The sequence below is a fragment of the Ciconia boyciana genome, chromosome 5 (genome assembly GCF_034638445.1).
Source record: "Ciconia boyciana chromosome 5, ASM3463844v1, whole genome shotgun sequence".
Classification (NCBI taxonomy): domain Eukaryota; kingdom Metazoa; phylum Chordata; class Aves; order Ciconiiformes; family Ciconiidae; genus Ciconia; species Ciconia boyciana.
Genome location: NC_132938.1, coordinates 12,642,160 through 12,661,707, shown reverse-complemented (window position 1 = coordinate 12,661,707; position 19,548 = coordinate 12,642,160). Strand labels below are relative to the sequence as shown.

General features: G+C 39.9%; 1 protein-coding gene across 1 annotated transcript in view; it reads right to left on the bottom strand.

The window, feature by feature from the left end:
* ABLIM2 (actin binding LIM protein family member 2) overlaps window positions 1-19,548 on the bottom strand; it is a 57,908-nt gene that overhangs the window by 535 nt on the left and 37,825 nt on the right. The window contains exons 10-14 of the mRNA XM_072861804.1: window positions 16,855-16,913; window positions 16,539-16,541; window positions 14,401-14,455; window positions 13,026-13,033; window positions 12,717-12,797 (exon numbers count right to left, since the gene is read on the bottom strand). Coding sequence (XP_072717905.1) covers window positions 12,717-12,797; window positions 13,026-13,033; window positions 14,401-14,455; window positions 16,539-16,541; window positions 16,855-16,913 — 206 coding nt within the window. The remainder of the gene's footprint in view (window positions 1-12,716; window positions 12,798-13,025; window positions 13,034-14,400; window positions 14,456-16,538; window positions 16,542-16,854; window positions 16,914-19,548) is intronic.

Here is a 19,548-nt window from a genome sequence, read left to right as displayed (position 1 = left end):
GGAAATGAAATTATTGATGGCAGTAGTGACTTTTGAAAAAAAATAATCTTTTCCAATATAGTTCCGACCGAGCAGAAGCTATGGTCTTCGGCAAAAAGATGTGTTTATACACGGTGCTTGATGACAGAGCACGCTGAAACAAATTCAAGCTATTCCAGGACTTTAAAGGGATTGATAACAATGTAATTTCAGACTTGGATTTGTTTTGCCTTGATCTTTAATGAGAGTGGTGGACACCACACTGGTCCATTAATAGCAGCCTTGTAACAAAGGAGAGAGCACACTGCTAAATTCTTAAATCCAAAATATGCTTATCCATGGGGATAAACTCATATCAGAAGTCCAAGCTGGATATATGGTTTTTTTTAAATGCCAAGAACTATGCTTCTATTTCATGTTTTCATGATTCAATATTTAAAAAAAAAAATAGATGAAGAGGGGAGAATACCAACATAAAAAATTGGAAGGAGTTAGGATAAGGAAAGTATATACAGTTTGCCTAACAATTACTAGTATATATACACACAGAAAAGGCAGAAAAGAGAAATGTTTAAATTACAAATTACTATCTTATAAAATTCTTCTGATAATTGTGGACTAACTCTTGTCCAAGCATTTCAGTAGTATCAGCTATGGTTCTCTGTTTCCGACGTGTTAAACACACACTGTCTGAAAGGGACAGATTCAGTGCAATTACAGAGTTTCTCAAGGACTCTGCAACTACAGTGCAAATGCAGAGAATTACAAATTTTTAAACACGGCCTCTCCTCTTCCATAAAGATTTCCTTGAAACCTGGGACCAGCCCTGCAATCTAACCCTCTCCTCCCCAACCGAGCTTTTGACTTGAAAGTCCCCAGGCACAGCTCTCCTTCCAGGCAGCCCCAGCCTGAGCACCTCAGTGCTTGCTGAAGCACCTCCTGCATCCAGAAACGAGGTCTCCCAAAGCTGCTAAGCGCAAGAAACACTTGGACATGCCTCACACAGCAGAATCAGGCTCATCACACATTAGACAACTGCGTTATTTCAAGGGAAGGATATCGGCCCTTTCCTTTCATCTCACTGCCTCCTGGTTGCAGAACCTCCCAGGAGGTGAGAAACCTGGGGTCAACGTCCTCGTCATTTCGAGGAGGCTCAAAAACACCATCTAGTCCACATCACTCATTCTCAAGATGCATGCTGGCAAGCCAGCCAGGAGGGTAATTTTAAAGGAGATACAGTCCTCACAAATGTGAATAATGCTGCCTGCAAATGCTGAGCGCAAGATGCTGAAGGCAGAGGGGAGCACAGCACTCCTCAGAGGCAGAGAGCCACTGGGTCATTTAGACTACGTTTTTTTCTGGTAATTCAAATAAGCCAAGGTTGTCTATCATTTGAATGAGGTCCCAGCATTGTCTGGAAGAGTGCTTGCTGCTATTAGCCAAAATTGTGGCTGGGAGCTTGCTAACATGCCTTGGTAATCCCATGATGGTCTACCTGACCAGGATGGACACAGCCCCATTGGCCTACCTTACAAAGCTATTTTTTGGACAAATTCGAAAGCAAAATTTTACTTTCCACTTATTAACAAGGCATTTATCTTTGTAATGTAAATTACTCAAGGAAAATTAATGAAATTGTTTCTAAGAAATCACTACATTTAATTACCTTGAATGGTCATTATGGGCCCTTGTGGTTTCTTAAAAAAGGACAGCCTTGGTTTTTTTCCCTTGAAAACCCATGTATTCAGAACAACAGTGACTAAAAGTTTGGAACTGAGCCTTCATTTTTCATTTGACCAATGATAGCAACCCACCATAAGCACTATGCATAGCATGGAACAAACACACCGTGCATATTTGGCAAAGGAGATCCTGTATCGCATGGAAATGAGCAACATCTGACAATGTATTTTAGAAACAATCTCTCACTAACAGAATTTAATTCTACTGGGTCTGGAAAGAAGAAGTAACTTCTCTCTGCACTGATTTTTTTTTCATATTTTCCTGGTAATCCAGTGGACAAATGTGAGCAAGCTTAACTTCAGCAATTTCTCACAGCAAGGAACCTGTCTGTAAGTTGTGGGATTGAAAAAGAAGTCTGGATGAGCAAAGTGTATCATGTTTTATTTTATCTTACTTTCCAGATTGTGGATAAGACTTGAGATGTCCCCTCACTCAGGAGACAGCAGTGACAAACTGTAGGTCATACTCAAAGAGAAAATCAGAAAGCCTATACCCTGCAGGTAAACCCACTTTGCCAATCATCCAAAACCATAGCAGATGTAAAACTTTAAAAGGAACAATTTCACCATTTTTTTTCTTGAGGTAAATTACACCATTTCTTCCTAGAAATTGCTGTGGTCTCATCAGATCTATTTCAATACTGAAGGTCAATGGAGAGAGAGTCAGCAAGCCCTATGTCAGGCCTCGGGCCTTTTCTGCAGGGTGTGAATACTCGCTACACTTCCCCTCCTGACGAAGCTTGCCACCAATCTCAGCACAAGCTCTGCAATTCCCCCTTTCCTCTCCAAGGCCATACTTTGCCATTTATCATTTTGCTTCGCCCTCAGGCTTAGCAAGCTTTCAGTCTGCATGCACCTATCCAAGCCAGTATGAATCAGATACGCGTTCTGCTCCTCTGCTTGTATCCAGATGACATCACCTTCATTCCTTGCATGCACTCATTTTCTAATTATCCTGAAGTTTTGTTTTACACCAGCAACATTTTTTTTTCCCCTCACAGAAGTTCTCAGTTGATATCACCTGGTTCAAAATGAGTTGAGAGTTTCCAGCCCAGGGATGCAGTAGCAGAGACTGAGATGGGGGAAGCACGAGCTCACTTATTTCCACCTCCCATTCCACTAGGCAGTTTCTTTGCTTTTAATTTTCCTCCACATGCTGTCCCTCATCTCAAGGACTAACAACCAGACTGCAATATTAGCAAAGTTTCTTACTCCATCAATGCATTATCCACACGCAAAATCAATTCTAGTAGAAGGGAACAGTTCCCCTTTTGTCTGAACTTTCTCTGAGGACACCAGTGTGTGCCCAGTGTAGCATAATTCCCACTGTTTTCCCTGCATCTCAGAAACGTTCACCATCCCTTTCCTAAGCATCATGGGCTCTAGCTTTGGGAACGACCCTAGAAGCAGCAATGATTACAGTTCTGTCTGCAAATTTTGGAATAAACCTTGATCCCAGAAAGATGTCATCAAACTGGCAAAGCTTCAGATAAAAGTAACAAAAGTAATCATGGGTTGCAGAGTTTGATTTATGAAGAAAGACTAAAAGGCCTAAGTATGTATAAGCTTAGCCAAATGATGACTAAGGGAAAATATGGTAAATGTCTACAAGTATTTGAAGGGTCTAAACACCATGGGAATAGACCAGTGTGGGAAGTTTATGTTCATACTTTTCTTTGTATGTATGATGTTAAATTTTGTCTGCACTATTGTTGGGACTTTCCTAAACCTTATACCTTTAAGACCTAGAGCTCTTCCCAAACAAAGGCAGAAAAAATGCACCCCTAAGAAATGTTAGATTGATTTATCTTTCTTCTCAGCTATTTGAATATTAATTTGTCTTAACTGAAGCGTTACCTTGTCTCATTAGTCAAACAAAAGAAGGGAAATTGAAAATGATGCATAGGGAATAGGGAGGATATTAATCTTGAGGTATGAGAAACGATGTGTACGTAAAGCTATGCTTTATAAGGCCAAGAACATGATTTCTTTTTTTTTTTTAAGATTGGATCAGCTTAAAATATCCAGCTATGTTAACAGTGCATCATTGGGCCATTAAAGGAATGGCCAAACTTATTAGTAAAAGTAGCATTCATTCCTTTTTTTATTAGTGTTGGCCTTGTTTACATAGGAAGTCTGGGTGTTTTACAGTGTGCTAGTAACCGCTTCTTAATTCCCTTTGTGACAATTTGGCCATATTCAGGCAGCTTAACTCGATTTACTTCTCTGCTCTGCATCAATGACAAAGCTGGGCACGCAGCAGACACTGAGGAGAGTACAGAGGAGCAGACTGAGGTTCCCTTCTGCCCACACTCTGAACTGACTGTATTTAAGTGAGCTCAGTTTGGAAGCTGCATAGTGATGTTAACATGATGCTACCTGAAAACCTTGCTAAAAGATAAGGTAAACAGTTTAAAAATGGTTCTTCATTAAAAAGACTGCTATACCGGAGCTCGCAGCATCAGAACATCAGCATTTTGGATATATTTAAGTGTGAAATTGCCACGCTAGAAAGGACTACTGCATCGTACTGTTTTGTTAAAATTGTATTAGTCTGAGGCTTGTAAAGTCAATAGTGCTCAATCTTTTGTTCTGGATAGCATTTTGTGTCAGCTTGCACGGGAAAGCAGAAAAAGACAGTGAGGCTCAAGTTCAGTAAAGTGCTGAGGATCCACCAGATGCATCCATGGGTCACAGCGGTGGCTTTGTATGGAAGAGGAGACTCATGTCTCCAGAAGCACAATCTCTCACCTGCACTGACAGCATTTGGGATTAGAGATATGGGATCACAACCATGGGATCCCACTTTGGGAAGCCCGAAGGTGGCCTGCAGCTTGGGAACCGAATGCTGCTGCTGTAATTCCTCACCTGGGTGTTACCCATAGGACACAGCACTGTGTAAGAAGGGTCACCACACCTTGCTGTAGTTATGTAGCTAGCTCTCCTAAAACATGCAAACACACAATGGAAGAATTAAAACGCAAATGTTTCTTAGTAAGATATATAGAACTAAGCAAGGGCTGAGCTAAGCCTCTCTACTGCAACGCAACCACTATAATGGAAAATCCTCATGCTCTACGAAACACAATCATTAAAATGAGCGGTACAGATACACGCTCATTTTTGAGTCTCTCAGAACAAAAGTAATTAATTGCACATTCAAATACCTGCTCCACAGTGTTATCTCAGAAAGAAGTGATGCTTTTTGCTGTAAATTAATGAGGCTTGCCTCTGTTTTTCTGTAGCTTGCTAAAAAGCCACTAATCATTCTAAACAGACTTATAATGTTTATTTAATTCAATGAGATTTCTTTTCCCGGAGAATAATTGTGCTTTTAATGAAATTCAGAGATCTTCAAAACTAATACTTAGGAACATGGCATTAGTGTGAGTAAGTCACAGGAAGGGAAAATTGCAATTAACCTACAGCCGTCCTGCAGTAAGCTGTGACCAGGTCATGCTGCACAAGCATGTTTATTCTGTGTCAGTAATTAGATGGGAGTCCTCATGTGAAAACCTGCTGATGTAGGAAATTCAGAGGATATCGCACTTCCTCATGAGTCCATATTGAACCAATGAACCAACACAGTGGATGGCAGGAGGTGATGAGTTGAAGACTAGAAAAATCAAAGTCCTAACTCCTAGACGTCATTTAAAACCTCAGGTTTGTTTCTCTTTTGCTTTTTGTTACATTATGTTCATAGGAAATGACAGCTGAGCATTACATTGCCTTTGCTTGAATCCATAGTGAATCTTTCAGATAGTCTCTCTGAAGCACTACTGTGCACTCCATTTTATAGAGTGTAATTTTAAGTAGTTGTCCACTTCAATTCATTTTTGTTCAGAATCCTTGTAACACTTCCAACCTCTGATCCACAAAATCCAGAAGTAAGACCTACAGGATCTTTTCCAGAGTCTTCAAAATGCAAAATAGTCAAACTAAACTGGGATTTACTGGGAAAGGTTTATCCACAGTTAAGCAAGCATTCATGTAAATAACCAGAGCTTAGCTCTTTAGGGTAGTTAGTGCAGAGGCTTTGCTGGTGGGACCATAGACTTTTCCTGTATTCGTTAGGATGTTAAAAGTATCTCAACTGAATATATTTGGAACAGTTATAGCCTCCTCCCTTCTCCAGTTTTTCTCCTCTCTCCCACCCCATTCACTTCTCCTGTGCCTCTCAAAGTTAGCCCAAATATTACTTTCGGAAGCCCAGTTGTTATTTTCTGGAAAATTTATTATCTACTGAATTTTGAATCCTCATTTTGCTTTCACAAGGTTTGCACTCTTCCCCCTTCTTTCTGTTGTACTGCTGGGGCTCAGCAGGCTTTTCAGAGGTTTCTTCTAAGCCTACTGCATGCCTAATTACAAAGCTGTAATTAGCCATGTGCCACGTTCCCAAGGGAGTATTGAATGTTACGCTCATCTACGACGTAATTAAACTTCACGCTCAATAAATATTTCAAACTATTAAGCAATTATGTGATAGGGGAGGGAAAGTTAAGAAACAGCATGAGTTGCCACCTAATGAACTTCAAAAGGTATCAAAAGATAACTAGAGCAACTCCATTGACCAGGGGATGTGGCAGTCGGTGCTACAATTGCGGTTACGCTCGATGAGGGCACTTAGTCACAGCACTGAACAGTTGGGGCACTTGTGCAACGGAGCCTTGGCAGGAGGTAGAGATCCCCCTCTCCTCTGCTTCCACATAGCAATGGGGGTCCCCAAAAAGGCTCCCAGGAAAAGCAGTGCAACAGAAGCAGCAAGGAAAGGAGTCTGAAACCCTTCCCCATGCCGATGTCACCCCAGGCATCTATGGAAGGCTCCTGGATCTGTGGATATATATCGTTCAGTACCTCAGGGCATCATGAAACTTCACAAAGAAACTGCATTCCACTCAGCACTACTGCTGTGGGGTACTTACAATCTAACCTCTTGTGAAATATCACAAGGGACACACAAAATATTCTGTAGTAGCATTGTACATTCAGTATTTTCCCCAGCTGAGTCATCCCTAAATATGCAAAAAGCTGAAAAGATACAAGTATTTCTCTCAGGGATATCAATATATTACCTACACAGCAGTACACATAGAACATGTCTGAGGATAACCTGTCCTATCATTCTGTCATTCAACCAAATGAGCTGCTTCATACTGACACTGATGTAAGTAATTGCCTTCAGCAGACTCCTGATAAAAAATATTATATAATTAAGAAAATAATTCATAAATAAAACTAAAACTATGAATCCATAATGAATTATGAAATATATATAAGATTTTGAGTTTCAAAAATTTCATTTGATTTAGGTACAAAATACCTTATTCTTAAAGCAAATTTTCCAGTTTCCCTTAGTTTGGGCTTTAGTGCATCTGTAATATGAATGCTCCACATCTAATCTCTCTTCACTCCCACAGCGTTTCGACTGATAGGAATTAGCTTTCATACATATCACATAATTTCTAATGCATATTTTCATTTTACAACAGCTCCTTTCGTAAGGGCTTTGAAAACTGATATAGACATCCAGCACTGATCACAACACAAGCATGTGCCTAGAATAAGAAACACCACACAAACGTTTTTCAAGTTAAACAGCATGAAGTTCCACCGAAGCCAGTGACCTGCAATTTTTCACTCCAGGTTATCAGCTTCATCGTCAAGTGAGCCCGTAACCTCAAAACCAGCCCCAAACGACAAACTGCACTGCTCTATGTTAAAACACACAGCATTCCAGTTTTGCTCAGATTTTCCCCATTGGAGCTCCAGAGGGGGTGGGACACACAACATTACTTTTATGAATGACATCTAGGAGCTGGGGCTGTTATAAATTCAGGCTTGGTTACTGGAAACCAGTCCTAAAATGGTTGCAGCCGAAGTGGCTAGAACCCAGGGGGATTGTTGAATAAAAAATAGTGGAAAAAATGTCATCCCTAAAACAAATCCAGACAAGCAGTTTCAGGAGGAGAAGCATGTTTGAATTAACATGAGTGCTCTGTTCAAACAAGACCGCACCCATGTTTAATCTCTCACTTCTGTTTACAAGAGAACAAGGTGGCAGATGAAGGTTTGCTACTTGACATGCCAGAATTTTTCCTTAGCAATTGTTTCGGTGTATACCTGTTAAGCAAAGAATGAACAGGCTCAAACACAAGTGGAATAATTTACTTTCTACTGTGTTTGATAGGCATGAATGAATAATGCTTTTAACTCTCTGACATTCAAGAGAAAAGGCTAAAGAAACTAAGATACATTAAGATAAGAAAATCAAATGAAAACACTAAAATATGGTTTCCAAATGGAAGACTCTAACTATGTTGGCTTTCAAAACTACCAGCCTGTGACCACAAAAGAAATCTTATATTCTGTGATAAAAGCAACCTCAGGAGGAAAAAAAAAAAGTCTATGCAGCTGGGCATGAACCATCAATTTGGATGTGCAAGCACTGAATCACATTGCTATGATTGAATAACAGGCAAACAATATCCAATCTAAGATAAAAGTATCAAGTGCATGCTTTTAGAAGCCCAAGGCCTAAACCATAAAAGGTACTTTTATGTACTTTAAAAAGTACTTAAAAGAGGTATCAAGATTTTCAAAAGTGTCCATAAGCCCAGCTTCCTTTGGAAAAAAAAAAACAGGCCATGTGGAACACCACCGGGAAACCAGCAGGTGAGGAATGTGCTAACGTGTACCATCCAAAGGTGATGTCTTAGTCCCTGGAAACTCAGGACTTAAGTTGTCCAAAATAGGGACGTTTGCTCCAGGACACTTGCACTTAAGCCCCTGCATAATAAAATGATCCTTTTGATAAAATATTCAGAGACAGACCAAATTATGTATTTTTTCAACTCCTATTGCAGCAAGAGCACCAAAAAATCCTATTTTGGAATTATATTATGTTAAGGCTTTGTCTTCAGAGAATACACCAACCTAAGCAAATTAGGGACCTATGGAGGTCTTCAAAGTAGGGCCAACTTTAAAATTAGACCACATCCCTCAAGGCCATGTCCAGCTGAGTTTTGCATGCCTCCAGGGATGGAGACTCCACAGCCTCTTGGGCAACCTGTCCCAGTGCACTATTCTCCCAGTGAGGAACTTGTTCCTTATATCTAATGTCATTTCCCTTCCTGCAACTTGTGACTGGCGCCTCTTGGCCTTCCAGTGCCTACTTCTGAGAAGGGTATGTTTTCCTTCATAACCCCTTTAGTGCAAAGGTGCACTGCCAACGCATGTTCAGCTTGTTTTCCATCAGGACTCCCAGGTCCTTTCCTGCAGAGCTGTTCCCCCCATCTTGTGCATTATTCTGTCACAAGTGCGGGAATCTGGATTTACTTTTGCTGCACTTCACGAGGTCCCTGTTGACCTATTCCTCTAGCCTGGCCAGGTCCCTCTGAACGGAGGCTCTGCTCACCAGAGCATCAACTGCTGTCCCCCCCAGGCTGTGTCATCTGCCGACGTGGTGAAGGTGCAATTCCCCTTCTTCACCCAGACTGTATAATCCATTCCTGTCCTACTGCTTTGTTGTTCTGCAACATTATCTGAATTAACTTGTTCTTCACCATTTCCCGTTAGAATAGCTCATGGGAATGCTGCTCTGTTCATCTAACATTAGCATAAACAGCACTGTGGTAGCGAGAAACTTCTAAAAAAAATGCTGGGCCAAATCCTTATCAAGTGTAAATTCCTTGCATTTCTAATCAGCTTATACTAAATGAAGATCCAGGCTATTCATTCAAAAGCCAGCGTGCCAGTAACGTATTTAAAAATCAGCAGGTCGTTTATTATAACTAGTTCTCGATGCTGCATGTATTAGTTCACTGTTGGCATAAACATCTCCTCGAGGAGCACAAGGAACTGGGCTACTTCTGCCTCACTGCTGAGTTAGAACACGCAAACAAAAACATGCCGAGTGTTTCTATGCTTAGATACATGGCTTTTGAAGAAAGAATTCCTGTTATTTGAATGCTTTTATTTTCTAAGCTCTTGGGCTTAGAAAAATATGCATTTTTACATGAAAATATTTTTTATAATCCTTAATTTCTTACACAACAGCGTAATCTAAAAAATACTCACAATGGGAGCAAAGTTAGGAAAACACTACCACCCATTAAAACCCCACCCTCCTGGCGGTCCTTGACCATTAGCCGAGGCCTTCATTGCAGCCTCCCTTAATTTGACCCAAGGAGCTAATACCATTTACTTGAGTTCATTTTTCATGACAGGAACACTCAATATGGGAGACTTCCCTTGGAAGAGGGAATCAGAGACAAACAACAGAGCCTCTTCCATGACATCTATGCCAGATCATTCAAAGTTCACAACAAACTCTGTTTCACAAACAGGAGCCCGCTTCAAGTCAACTTGCAAGAGGGCTGTTAAATAAATCTAGCTCATGCAGATTCAGTCACCTTATTGCTCCTAAATAGACCAGGAAATCAGAAACATCACGTGTGAGATATTCTAATCATACTGGACATGGTAAGACTGCTTTCAGGTTTCATAGTTGATATAAAACACAACGGTTATAGGTCTCCTTTCACTGACACCACCTGTACCATGTCCACAGCCATCACACCCAGGAGCTTGTTCTGATTTGCAGCAGTGAGAGCAAGGTGAGGCTTCAGCCCACAAAACTGATCAGAATAAAACTGGAATATTAGAACATGGATGTTTTCTTAAAAGATTTTCCTAGATAAATCACTCTACGGTTCGGATAATACATGGGCTTAGAAGTGCTATCACCTTCACCACTTCTGTAGGCACAATCCAGCCCTTTCACAAGTGACATTGGCTGTGCAGGATGAAAACAGAAGATCAGTCGGCAACCAGTTCTGCTCAGAGAGAGCACTTGCCTCCTAGAGACCCGTGAGCATCGAATCACATCCTCTGGCAAATGTGAAACAGAGCTCAAGAAAAGGTGAAATCTAACCTTAGTACCTGCTTCCAGCATTCCCAGTGTTGCCCCCAAAAGCTTGAAGATACCAAGATATGCTAAGTGGGTCCTCTACTAACAGATGGTGTGTGTGTGTGTTTGTCTGTGTGTCTAATCCTGGTCTGTTCCTGTGCAAACCTAGAAATCCATGTAGTCTTGGGCTCCCTGAGTCCTGGGTCTTGCCCAAGCCTGAAATCTGCTGAATGCACAAGTCAGCAACTAACTTACAATCTTCTTCTTCTTCTGCCACAAGAAGAAATAATGATAAACTGCTTTTCTATGCAAAACTACTTGTTTCCAGCAATTCTGTAATGCAGAAGGAAGGGTTGGGGAAGAGGGGAAGAGGCCGGCAGGGAAGGCAACAGTTTGTGCATGTCACGCAGCTCTGCATATGGTTTGAATGTGTAGATGAGCTGCTGCCTCTGTTTTTCCAGTAGTTATAATCCTATTAAAACACTGCTAATTTAATTGTTTAAAAACCCACCAATCCCTAATAAATGTAAGATGGTCTACAAAGAAGTCCTTCCTGCAGACACACATGTTTAACATAGTGCAGCAATCAGCAGGATCAGCCTGGTCCCCTTATCGCTGTTCTGGTGCAGGTTTGAGCAGATCTTGTTTATTGTTCTTTTTTGCAAACCTCTGTGAGATCTTTGAAGCAGTCGGGCTCCTTGAGCCATCAGGCACTGGGCTGCACCTGGTGGGAGGCAGACGGAGCAACTCCAATGTTAAACAAACAGCCATCCCAGCTGAGGACAGTGTATGAGTGAGGGATAATGGCAGCCAGGACAGGCATGATCCATCCAAAGCAAACTATATGTTGTCCTAAAAAAGCAATTTGGAGCTGCATTTGCTATTCAGACCAGTCTGATGTGTTTAAACGAAGACTCTATTCTTTAATACACACATACACATATATGCATATATATAAAAGAATCCTTTATAGGATGTGTCCAGATGAGTATCCCTCCAACTCCCTGCTCCTTTTTCTGGACTCACTATGCTTTTTATTATTGCTATCATGCCTTGCTATCCCCCAGGCTTAAAACAGCACATGTTCGAGGCTCTTTTTTCCTTACAATCAAATCAATACCACTTGCTGGGTAATCAAGCGACAAGCACATTGAAGTATTTAAGAACATAACACCATTTCCAAAATATACTACATGTATAAGAATTTGGTAAATGAATTGTCTTAAAAAAATTGATCTTTAGTGAGGAACTTTCAGCTACTTCATAGTTTTTCTTCTTTTTTTGCTTTAAGATTAAAGTTTCTGTCTTCTTTTCTCATCACGTTATCAAGTTAAAAATACAATGATTTTATTTAAATATAAATCTTCCCAAAAGTCCAATATTGTTAATCACATAGTTTTTATTGAACTGTCTCTTCTTCTTCCTAATAGTAATTCACACAAAGATACATTAGTTTAATAATTTAGGTGAGTCTTTATTCAGTCCTGTCATTACTCAGTCAAAAAAATCAACCTCATGACTTTTGCCTGAACATCAACTTCAGGATTTGGCCTTTGGAAACTAAGCTTTCCTTTATGATAAATTACATCTGCATTTCTCCAGCTTATACTACTACTCTTTGAGAGAGGTGGATGCTACAGCAAATCTGTAGCACAGTGATCATGGATCACACAGCCAAAGCAGAGGCTGAATAAGACAATGAACCAGAAACATAGGTCGTATATTTGCAGGATAAATGGACCTTTTTTTATAATACTCAGGTTATTCTAGGAGGGTGTTTTTTATAGGAATTAAAAAAAAAGTTTCCACCCGCCCCATTCCAACTTTCAATATCCTGTATAATCATTCAGAACTACTGGGTTTCATCAGTATCTTTGTAAAAATCCATTTGGCCAGACATTCGCCAGGTTTTTGGCTTTTTTTTTTTAAATTGCCTACATACTAGTGTTTTGAAATAAAATACAACACATAATGCTATTCCTCTCTTCTCTCTTCTTTCATTGCTATTACTTGGGCACAGGAATATCTAAGATGGTAAACGAACACGACAAAGACTTGCAAAGACATCAAGCAAATACCATTCCTACCTCCAGCCTGGTCCTGTCCACATCCTTAGGCAATTTCACACGAACTCGGTTTGTTACAATAAGTGTTTCATAAGGATAAATCTGTTAAAAAGACAAGAGCATATGAACTCCAGCAAATCTGATTCTGATGTGCGGAAATGACAGTGTGGGGAACTTACTAATTTAAATGGTACATACTTGCATCCTGATTTGACAAATATTTCACTGGGACAAAAATTAACAAAATAAAATAAAAAAAGGAACACAGGTAACCTTGCTAGGAAGTGCTGAATCTGATTGTTCTTCCAGTGTTGGAAAAGCCCTTCTTACCTTGTATTCTGCAAGAGAACGAGAACAGGTTCACAGTTTAGAATTTATAGGCTTCTTTTGCAGTCACTGTAACGATCTAGGTACATCAGCAATTTGTTATGCTATTACATTTCTCTTACGGTTTTCAATAGTTGTTGGATAACTGCATGTATAGTAAGCATTTGACCCCCATGCTCTGAATGCCTATAACACTGTCTATTATCGAAGCAATAGTCCTTAAAATCAAAGGCTTATTACAGAAAATCCATCTCCTGATGCCGTTGGGTTACACAGTAAGTATTTCTGGCAAAACTGGGAATTTCTTTTTACAGGAGGCTTTTGTGCAGTTAAGTCAGTCTGTCATCCAAAAGTCCTACCCTTATTGTTCTTTACTGAAAACAGTTAAAATATATGGATTATTACAGGTGTGTCAGTTTGTGAACTTATATGAAAATCATTGAGTTAATATGATATGCCAAGATCCTGCACTTGGGCTGACTGCAGTGGGAATAACGATAGTGAAGAAAAGATGATTTGGGGGTGTGGGGACGATGATTCCTGGATCTAAACTAGCACAAGAGTATTCTAGTTAGGTCAGTATATGACTATAGATGCTATGACTACAACAAGGTCATCTATTCACATCAATAATTAAATGCAACCAGAATAGCCAGTATGTTTTCATAGACCTTTTTATGGGCTGAAATGAAATAAAAGATAATTCTACTTTCAAAGTCTGTAGTTTGAACTATTCAAACATAGAGACAAAGATTTGTATCAACACAGAGGCATGAAGTGGAGCATTAGAGTAAGCTTTTTAAAACGAGATTGTGTCTTGGAAACAAAATCCTGCTCTTCCTCATGAGTAGATGCATGTTCCTAAATTGCTCAGCTCTTTTGAAAATTCCAACCCAAGTTTCATATTAAATTCACAGTCCAATTAAACTGTAATAAAAAAAATGAATGCAAATCAATTCTGCTTTTTGAATTCTGTACATTTTAACCACACTGTAGCGCAACCAAGAAGCACAATGGATTTTTTTATTAGATACATCTTGAAGGAGTGATTATCTTAAATTTCTTCCTCTCTTTGATATGAGACCACCACCTGCTAAGCAAAAAGAACCAGGGGCTGTTGCCACATATTGAGGATACTGGGATTGACTCAAATGGTTGCACCACTTTACGATGCAGGACTTCAGCCAGGCCTTTATGTTCAGCCAGATAAAAAGAAGATTCTCTGTGATAACCATGATATTGAGCTGGGTCTCTATCTAGTCATTATTATGTGAACTATGGGAAGATCTCAGAATAGTAACCCTTTATGGCAAGATGTTAATGAGCATCCTCAAAGGAAGAAAACATGAATTGGAGTGGAAATGATATGGCAATGTACCTTTCATCCCCCAGCTCGCCTCCTGGTCCGTTTCGTATTGGCCCATATTTTCAGGCTGAAAGAGAAAGAAAGAAACAATATAGCAGCAAACTACACCGCAAAATCACTTGCACATTGTTGAGAGAAAAAAGAAAACCAGTTGGTAGCACACAATCAAAATACAGATCCTTGCGAGAGAGAAAGAGAATAAAGTCTCATTCAAACTTGACCCGACTGCTCAAGGCAGGAGTCCAACATCCATCAATCGATGACTGCAGAGATGGAGCTCTGCCTGTAGGCAGGGATGGAGTGTCAAGTGAATGCCTGGGTCCTCGGAGGCACTGCAGGTGCAGTTTGCTGCCTACGCTATGAGCTCCCACAGACCAGCGAAAGCTGGAGCTTGGATGTCACTCAGAGAGGCAACTGCAGTGTCGTATCAACCCACCTCACCCCTACGCCCTTGGGACGTTTTTGAGCTCTGATTCCTCGCAGCTTTCAATGAGGCAGAAAGGTGTCGGAAAGCCACCAGCCACCCCTATTTGAAGGCCTGGGAGTAAGGTTAGATCGAAATTGCCACATGCCTTTCCCTGCAATGCAGATGTCTTACTGCCGTCGTCACGAATCACTTATGCTGCACTGAAACGTGTCTCATTCTGCATTCTGCTTCACACTGCTGATGCCACTAAGATCAGGGAGAACTGTGCATATGTGCCATAGCTTTGTTTGACCCACTGTATTTTTCCCTTGCTGGCAAACGCTATGATGAAAAACATTACAGGAGATCAGAAAAACACCATTATATGACTTTTTTCCCCAAGTCTCATTTTTGCCTGTTAGGGTGTCAACGGTGTGCACAGCTATGCTCACAATAACCTGCGAGGCTCCTTATTGTTTGGTTTTGGTTTATTTTGTTATGCAGCACTGGGATGGCTGATTAAAAATAACAAACCACAAAAGCTGGTATGAACCTGCAATCCAAACAGAGGACATCCATTCGGAGAAGAATTTTGGCCTCAAGGATTTGGCCATGAGCAACCTTTTCAACTTTCCTACAGTTTTTGGCTGTGAGGTTGGACCTTTTAGGTGGGACAAATGCTGCCATCTGCTGCTTTCATATCACATTGCATGGTGTCAGCCTGCAAGCACGGCCAACTCCACCGCTGCTGGAGTTTGCTTTGGCCTCATCTGTGTGAAGCCTTCTGATGGCTTTGGTGCCTCACCAGCACAGTGGCTGGGCGCAAGTCGGTCCCTTGCTCGCTTCAGGTTACTGGGAACAGTTATTCTGAAAAGTCGGAAAAAAGCTGTTGACTCACAGGTGGGGACAGGTTTATCTAGACCCTTTCAAATTCCTCAATCTCATTTGATCAAGTTGCAGTGCCACTGGTTCCTTCAGAGAGGAATTCAAGCAGCCAGGTATTGAAGCAATGCAGGCACAGTTAGTCTTGTAATATTAACTCAAAGGGATGGACATTTCAGCAGCTACTGGAAAATTCATTTAGCTACTCTCTGACAGTTGCCTTCTTGTAGCTCCTTCCAATGACCTGCAGTTTGACTCTTATCAATGGGGAAGTATAATCCTGCTCATGTACTTTTGGAGCTTTCACATCTTCCTTTGGAGAAAGGAGGGAATTTGAATGAAGTCCTGTCCATGTAATTTAGACGCAAATCAATCTTCAAAATGTAAGTGCACGTGCATCTATTTATTGCCAACTTATCACTATTAACCACAATGGGTTAGTACCTAAAAATAGAAGCCATGAACTGAGAATCCATAACGCTAGATGCCAGATAGAAAGAGAGACCACAGTGTCAAAGATGCCTTTTTCCTAAAGACTTACAAAAATTATAAAAAAGATTAGAAAAAGAACGCCTAGTCTGATCTGATCATAATTTTGTTACGCATTTTGCTTTCTAGATTGCTGCCTGCCATTCTCTCTGTATTGCTCCCTCCCCACCTTAAAAGTACGATGACTCTGTGTGTATATACATATATATACACATATATAGACATATATGTGTGTATGTGTGTATATACATATATATACACACACACATGCATACTGGAAAAAAAACCAGAACAGATGGTTCAAGAAATGCAATGGATGTGGGCTGCTCCACCCTTGCTTTAAGATCATTACTTGCCTAATTATAGGCCTAACCCTCTCTACCATTAATTCAAGCTATACTGTGATCTATTAATATGTGCAGCCTGTACATTTTGGACCTTCATTTGTTTTGGGAGGAGAATCAACACTCCTAATGCTCATGATGCACACAATTAAAAGGAGAAGCCTCAGTCTGTCTTACTCTTGCAGACAGACAAAATGTAACCCACATAGGGCATGAATCTGTCAGACAGGGCTGGCAGCCAAAACACCTTTGAAGTGTTATTACTGTGTAGATTTTCAACTAGTTACTAAGCTGCCTATTTATGATATGCTATTGCCTGGAGAATGCATTTAAATGTATACCTACCTGATGTAAGCCATTCTTTCCATAGCCAGGTAGAGAAGCAGATTTAGAATATGGAAATCCTGTAAAAGACATAACATACAGCTATATTTTTTGTAAATCCTTTACAGCCTGCTAAAATGCAGAATTCAAGAAAACATCCAGAAACAGCAATTACAAGATCACTATGTACATTCTATTAACGGGATGAAATACAACTAAGCAATGCTCATCTTTTCTCCATATTTAATGTGCACGAACATGTGCAACCATGTCTATAAATAACAGCATGCCAGGATGCAATCACCGTACTGGGCATGACATGAAGAGAGTTGTGGGAGTCATGTTATGGAAGCCTCATGCAGCTACGTGATGCAAAGCAGATTTGAGAGCTTGTGAAATCTCTGCCCTCCAACTTGGTGTTAAACCATGCCTTGAAAATGGGATTAAAGGTACCATCATTTTAGAGTTACATCATTTCTGATCATGATGTATGTGCTCTGGTTCTGGTTTTGTTTCTTAAAAAAGAAGGGTTGGTATCCTACCACTTAAAAAAAAAAAACAAATTTTTTTTGCTTTCTTTAAAACTTCTACTGCTTCATGTGGAAAAAAGCATAAATGAAGATAACGGCAATGGATAGAGTAAATCAGTGAGAGTATAAACACTCAAGAGAAAGAAAGTTTTAAGATGATAGACAAATTGGCAAAGTGGTGTTACCATGATCGATCTGGATGTAATATGGTGAGGGAACTGTGTGCAGTCACTATGAAACAACTGAAGAGCCTTACTTTTAATATTGAGAGTCTAATAAAGTTTGGAAGTTCCTTTTGTCAGTGAAAGGACAAAAAGTGTTTCAGATTAGTTTTTGGTTAATAAAAATAATGCTGTATAGAAGTGACAAGCTGAATCAGTTTAAATTAAACAGAAGATGAACAAAAACGTGTGTAATAAACATTCTTGATTCCAGTACAGGAAACTTTGATAAATTGATGCAAAGAGTTACAGAAGTCAGTTAGCTCAAAGAACTGAATGTACAACGCTTCTTTCTGTCAAAAATGTTAGCAATCTGTGTCCAAAGGGAAAGGGAATCCAGACCCCACTGGATTAATAAATACCCTAAGGAGATGATTAGGAATAAGCATACAGAAAGAAAAAACAAAAGATGGATCAGCAAAGAGTTCACGATGTGCTGAGATAAAGTGAGAACTGCCAGAAGTCAAGCTGAGTTAAACACTGAAAATGATATTAAAACAAATAGCAAAAGGTTCTCCAGCTATCCAAATAAAAAGAGAACAAGGAAAGAAGAAATGGGATCACTGGGAGTTACGCTATGTCAGTGCACAGCAGAGGTGAAAGGTAACCTAGGTAGGGCTCCAACACTGAAGGAGTATTTCACCTCCTTTTTTAGGAACAAAAGGTAGAGTACTGAGCAAGGAGGGAGAGCTAACAGAACAAGGGTACGTCAATGAATCACAGTCGTGATGGAAACATAATTCAAAGCACTTCATGTACTTAAACAGGGAGCGATAAGCTCACATCGAATTGCAAGCCCAATACCTCTTACCATTGGAGAACAGCAACTATAGTTTTTATATTTAAGAGGGGAAAAAGATAATGAGGAGCTACCAGTTTGCTTCCAACAGAAAACTTAAGGAAAGACTGAACAAAAACATCGAAGTAAACAGAAAATCAATTATATTCATATAGATTTTAATTGGTTTGACATAAGTTAAAGACACAGTGCCAGACTTGCTTGGTAGCTTTCTTTGTTAAGAGAAATGATTTCTGCACAACATAATTTTTATTGGATCTCATCTAATGTACTATCATTACAGTGTTTGGTATTTGGCTGCTTATGGAATTAAATGCAAATCTGGAGAAGATGGAGTTTATCAGAGGAATTATAGGGTCAGTAAGAAAATAATGAAATGTAAGAAATGGGTAGTGAGAACTGAGCAGAGCTGATAGAGAAAAGTGTCAGCATGGACTGGTGTTGAGCTGAAATTGCTTCATGTTTTCACTAATGATCTGGACACCAAAAATAGTAATGGGCTAATAAACTTTGCTGTCTACACAAAGTTATAAAACACTGCCAATATAGAGGAGGATTGGAATATCATAAAGAACTGGGATAACCTTGAACATTAGAGTAATAGAAATGGGATAAAATTTAATAATTCATAGCAAAATTCATGCACTTGGGGACTAATAAATACCCCAAACTTCTACTATTTAAGCTGAGAGCTCATAATTTGGAAGTGCTGGGGAAGGAGACTGGCTTAGATAAGCAAAAGTTGGAAATGTCTGTCCTGATACATATAAAATATGGAAATAATAGTATTTTCAGGCAGTGACAGGAGATCCTGGAGGAATCCTTTGTGCTGTTCTTGTCCATCAGTGTTCAGGTGGCTTAAATTAACTCCACCAGACCAGTGGCCTACAGGATAACTGGGGCAATGAAAGGAAAGAAGGCTTGATAAACCTGACTTATCTAAGCTAGTAAAATGAAGATGATCTATAAAAGCAAGAGATGTTTTAGAAACAGAATCAGCCACCATCTGAGGAGTGGTATAAACTATGAGCAGAACTTTTGTTTTCAGCCCTGCAGAGGGTTTCCACATCTGATACAGGGACGTAGTGATGAATACTGAATTAGATGGATCACTTAGCTATTCCAGTTTGGAAACTAGAAACTTATCATTGCCTGTTACCTGAAT